The following is a 6,010-nucleotide window of genomic DNA, read 5'->3' as shown; positions in this document are numbered from 1 at the left end:
TTATGTTATTTTTTTTTTTTCCTAAAGCCATCAGGCCCTTCTGTGATACACCTGCTAGTATTCTCTTGAGTAACAGGAAAACTGAATCTAACCATGGAGTGAATTCTACCCACTTCAAGACAAATGAAGAGAATTTTTGGATACCATTAGATTCAAGAAAATTAATTCTGAACTTCACTTGGATAGTCTCCACTAGACAAATTGAAAAAAAATCCTAATCTAGATTAAGCATAATAAACAAGCGTACTTGAAACAGAAAGACACCACTAGCTTTTTAAATTCCTGGCAAGTTACAATGACAGCAAAGGAATAGTCACCGAATAATGTTAAAGCAAAGCATAGTTTGATACACTTTCACTAGTTTACATGGAGAAACCCACAGAAGTATAATTATTTTATAAGCTATATATTGAGTTCAAAGCTACATGTCTGATTTCTGGTCTACTAGCAAACTCTTTAATGCTACCATGGTTCAAAAACATTTAATGGCCCACAACAATGGATAGCACTTCTTCCTCAAGATCAGCACTGTACTTGATCTTCTTCTTTGGCCTCAGCTGCAACACAAGTAACAAGCAAACATTTTTTTAATAAATTTTACCACAAGAAAATATGGGGGAAGCAACCAGAAATAACTCTTAACATTAACCAAAGAAAACTTCACCTACAGGGCTTCACATTCTTTATTTCTGTAATTTTTCAGTAAAGTGATGGTCTCTATGTACTTCATACATTTCTACCTTCACAATAACTAAGGGGAAAAAAGAAACAAGATAGCAGATCTTGGACAACAATTTATATTTGAAATATATCATCTTTTTTATTTGAACACAACTTCGAACTCTTTGATCCCCATCTTCTCAATAAAGGAACCTCACCTTGAGGCTTCAGAGGTGCCTTTGTGGTGCCTAGCCCAGGCACTAGAACAATGTGAGCGCCTAGCTCGCCTTTGACAACACTACACACACGCCATAGGATTTTTCATTTTCTTAATTACAGTTTAGTAGAATTCTAGAATAAGTTTCAAATTAAAACTATAGAATTAGTCATTCAAGAGTCTAGGCAAGGATGATATGGAGAATGGACACTCTGGAACCATAAACATGGTAGCAAGGTTAGACCACATAAAATGTGAATTGTTCACATAAATTTTGCACACCAACAGGAAATTGTGGGACCTCCGACCTTGAGCCAGGAACAATTTGGAAGTCACTACTGGATAGCATGAATTAGATAAATGGAGATCATACTCTTTAACAAATTTAACTGGAGCAGGTGTCAGGATTGAGCTCATACAGCAAAGGTGAAATTATGGTAGCCTAATTTAAGAATAAAAAGGGGCTTATGAGTTCAAAGAAAATTACCTACCAAATAAAAAATAGCAAAAAGGACATTGAAGCCACAGCAATTCTAAAGGCCATCCAGTTTTCTGATAATATCAAGAGTGTCTTTGAATATTGCACAGGCAATACATTCATCTGAGTTAATGTTTTGCTCAAAGGCATCCCAAGCTTTATAGTAAAAATTGGTCCATACTTGTCAGCCATGGTACCAAGTGTTTTGTGGGTTAGTTGTCGGCCACCTAAGAGGTGCAGATGGCCAATAATAGGCCAAGTGCCTCCTGCTTGAGGGATGCTACAGGTCTTTATCTTAGAGGTAGTTGGTCTCTTTATGTGATAAAGAAAGACACATAAGATTAGCAGGGCAAGGAGGCAAAAGATTAGTGTTGAGAAAAATTGGAGGATAGAGTCCATCCAATCTGATACAGGTAGTGTCACAAGAGGTTTTGTGTGATTAGGTAGTCTCAATTGGTGTAGAATCTTGGGAGTCTGGGAAAACAACAACAAAAAATATAACGTGAGGAAAAGGAAGATGATATAGAAGTTTAGGACTGCTTCATGGCATGTTACATTAGATGTTTCTTTTTAGTATTACCTGCTATGGTTTCCTTTGTACTGAAGTTCCAATCATACTAATGTGAGTGTTTGGAAAGGTAATAGCTAATTAGAGATTTCACCTTTGAGTGACCAAGTTTTGGATGTATTTATAAGCTTGTAGATGCCTCTTTATATCTTGCAAGTGTCAATTCATGATATTAATACAACCTTTGAATAGTCACTTCCATATTAATATTGAACATTACAGTGCCCTTTTTTTCTTGTAATTTTATGGTATAAGGTTGCATTTTATTGAATTCAGTGTAACCTTTCATTTCAAGTTCCAGCTACTACATGTGTATGTGGGGGGTTTTATATGCTGTTCTAAGTGGGTGCTTCAATTAAGTACAAACTATTGGATCTATAAGTTTGAAATTTTTTTTAAGTTATGGATACCAGCATGTATCAATTCAAGCTGCATTCCTATATGGAGACAAAGACCTTTATAGAATTTCTCTAGACACAAGCTTGCTAGAAGACTTCAGCCTATCACCTCTCCTTTTTGTAACTATCTCAAATTCAGCTTACCACAGAAAAAGCACTATCACAACTGGGCCAAAAACTGTTGAATTTGGAATTTGGCCTGAGTTAGGTTTACTAATTCACCCTAACACCTGTTTTATTTCTGTTAAATACTTAATATCTAAATTTTCTAATTCACTCTAACACCTGTTTTATTGCTCTTAAATACTCATATCTAAATTACAAATATGACTTCACAAGTGACGAAATTAACAAAAATAGACATTTAGTCTAAATTGTGTATTCCAAAACCTGCCCCCCAAGTTATTGCATTTACCTAAAAAAAAAAAAACTTCCCCCAAGTTAATGGGAAAACATTGCACATTGCCTAGCTTACTTCAAATAGTATGAAAAACTCCTTTAGTTAAGATGTTTGCTAATTTGTTCCCTATCTTCACAAATGGAGCACTGAGCACATATAATATAACTAAAGTAGATGAAGATACCAGTAGAAACAGTAAAAAAAATCCCAGTATAACCAGTGCATAACAGTATTTGATCTGGTACCTCTGATGGTGTATCTGTACCTGCTCAGTAGCCAGTATATTAGGTTCTTTAATTAAATTCAAACACTTGGTTATATTGACCAATAACACTTAGTTATGAGCTTCCCAAAGACATAATACTAAAGACTAGCTATTCCATGGCAGCCTATGATGATTAGAATATCATATCAAGACTGTCAGCAATGCAAAGAGACAAAGTCCATTCATGTCATGTCTAACATGTGAAAGATAGAGAGAACACCTATGGAGCTGCTCCAGTCTCATATTCACTCTCAATGCCAATAGAGTTCTTTCCTTCGTGCTCAATAGCTTTCACAACTTCAAAGAACCGATGCCTTGATGTTGGCAGCCTTGACAATGTCAAACAAAACCCTTGTAACCTGATTGTAACATTTTAATCGGGTTAGAAACAATTACAAAGCATGCATGGGAAGGAAAACCAAATGCACCTAACTTGTGCACTAAAATATTAGATCTACACATCTGTGACAAACAGCAATCAAGAAGTAGTTTTGCATAATGATAATTAATGCATAATGCACTGTTATAAATCTGTCAACGACTTCAGCTATGAAGAACTTAAGCACTTACAAGAACATGATTGACACTTATATCATACCTTCTACTTATACCCTCCAGCTGAGCTCTTTTATTTTCATCATGAAATGGAATGTCTCCATTCTGCCATGATTCAATTCTCGCCGCACCACCACCATACAGACAGTGTTTGTAAAAATACAACTCCTCAGTTTCTTGTAAATTTAGACTCCTGATTTGGTCTTTTATGATACACATTGGCTCATAGAGCCAGTCGAATGCCCTTCCTTCTGGTCTATTAACACTGGTTATGTCTATATGGTCACCTGGAATATCAAGAAACTGTAAGATATATGTCCCTTCATGATATAAATACCCTATATTGTAAGACATTCACAGACAATTGACAAAATTATTGGCATTTTCTTGGTGACCTAATGTGTAATATTGCGTGATAATCAGGAAGAAAGGAGGAAAAAAAAAATATAAAGAGAGAAAAACAATGATACAAAGAACGAGAATTTAGTGGAGGCAATTTTAGGTGATCACCAAACTTTAATTTCCCTTACAACAAAATGGAGAAAACAAATTAAACCAAAATTGCCAATTATCAAAATAGTGCACAATGCCAAAGACAACCATACATGGTAAGAAGCATTAGTAAGAAAACTCTTACGCATGAGAAAACCAATGGAGCCACTCTTGATAGAACGGAGAAAGCAGTCAAGAAATGCATATGCAGGAATTCCAATGTTAACTATCTTGTTCTTTGAGTGTCTCCATGCATCAAGATCCTGAAGTCCAATGGCACCATCTCTAAGAAGCTCCTTCCCAATATCCTCACATGCTTGAAAGAAACTATCCCATATCTAGCACAAATGTAATGGAAAAAGATAGAAACCAAAAAAAAATTTAGAACAAAATCTAGTAAAATTGACAACATAGCTAATAGTCTGGATTTTGTTCCCATTGACACAGATCTTTTCTTTTTTCTTTTTTTTTTCTTTTTTTTTAATTTTAATAATCTGTCAATGATGTGAGCTCTAAAGGCATGTTTTTTCATGCAAAAATGTTTGGTTGATAGACCAAGGAGGGCACCTTAAGATAAAAAGAAGAGGGGGTGTAATTAGAAAAAATTTAGGATTGGAAAGTTAAAGAATGAAAAATAAAGTAGGAAAAAGGCAGTAGCAAGAAAGGATACTCTTAAAAATAAAAAAGAAAAGCAGTAAGAAAGGCAGTTATGTGAGAACTTATACTATTTTATCATATAACAGTCAGTCACATAAGCTGATTGTATTATACAACTATTTTCTCAAGAAGCATAGTTGACAAATATTCAATCATCAAAATTAGGCAGAAAAGTGGAGAGTAATTTAAAATGAATTCAAAGACACATCTTTCCCTAAAAGGAATACTGCTCCTGTGCCTGAAACATGAATGACATTCATAATATTTATGCCTTACCAGTGCAGCCTTCAGTGTATTCTTTATGCTAGGAGTCCTTATCAATGGTTCATTGGTACGAATAGCTTCAACTTGTTCATGCAGTCCCTTCACAGGAAGCAGTGAAGAACTTGAACTAATCTGCTCACAATATCTAGGTCTGGCTGCCCAAATGGAAAGAGGCTATCATGCAGTTCTCAAGGACTATACCATACATTACACAAGCACAAATAGACATGGATGTATTCCATCTAAAACTCTGTGTGTGTGTGTGTGTGTGTTTAACTATTTAATTTTGTACTACAAAAGTTGGCATACCTGGGGAAGCAGGAACCTTCTTGCAGGTAAAGCAAATCGTTGGTGTACTCATCAAATATAGACAAAGAAGCAATTACATAGAGCAGTCCTCTCTTAGTCGAATTTTCCTAAAATTTACAAACAGAAAATAAGCTCACAGAAAAATAAATAGAATATCACACAAACGTGCATGTGCGCACACACTGAAATAAAGCATGAGCAAAAAGTCATCTACAAGTATATGATAATCAAATTCACGCCTGATATGCAACAACTGCCGCATAACAACCGAAGCCCAAACTGGATAATGTACCAACCAAAGTTGCCAGAAGAACCACAATTGGCCACAACAAGATCCAAATCCCAGCAAAAGGAACACAAACAGTTTCTAAGAATGGGCCCTCTCTCCCAACAAGATCTTGTATTAGCCGGTGCCAACCTTTGAATAGCAATATAGGTGTTTTGTATTATTTGATCTAAACTAATACATATCATTCATCATACTCATAGCAATCTCCTTTTATTGTATCCACAAACAAACCAAATTACTCATCATATTTTTTATCATTTCTACAACTTTAACCACCCCAAATTCCATGTGCAAATGCAACCAGAGCATCAAAGTAGTGACAGGAGATTGCAAATGTACACAGAAATCATGACAAACTGTTATTGCATATTTACAAAAAATTCAAGATGCACATAGTATATAATGTAGATATCAAATATACTTTAGAAGTTCATACAGAAACTAAGAAAAAGGGGGGT

At 35.1% G+C, this 6,010-nt stretch overlaps 1 protein-coding gene across 1 annotated transcript; it reads right to left on the bottom strand.

Moving 5' to 3' along the window:
- Positions 1–271: 271 nt before the first annotated feature.
- Positions 272–6,010, bottom strand: LOC112007016 (uncharacterized membrane protein At3g27390). Its single transcript, XM_065779238.1, has 6 exons — positions 5,264–6,010; positions 4,967–5,109; positions 4,179–4,371; positions 3,585–3,828; positions 3,207–3,345; positions 272–557 (listed from the first exon to the last, which is right to left on the bottom strand). Exons 1-5 carry the CDS (start codon positions 5,313–5,315, stop codon positions 3,207–3,209), a joined length of 771 nt encoding a protein of 256 aa, XP_065635310.1. The 5' UTR covers positions 5,316–6,010; the 3' UTR covers positions 272–557.

Source organism: Quercus suber, unplaced genomic scaffold (genome assembly GCF_002906115.3).
Source record: "Quercus suber isolate HL8 unplaced genomic scaffold, Cork oak 2.0 scaffold_203, whole genome shotgun sequence".
Lineage (NCBI taxonomy): Eukaryota > Viridiplantae > Streptophyta > Magnoliopsida > Fagales > Fagaceae > Quercus > Quercus suber.
The sequence above is the reverse complement of the archived record's forward strand: the minus strand, read 5'-3'. Positions and strand labels throughout refer to the sequence as shown.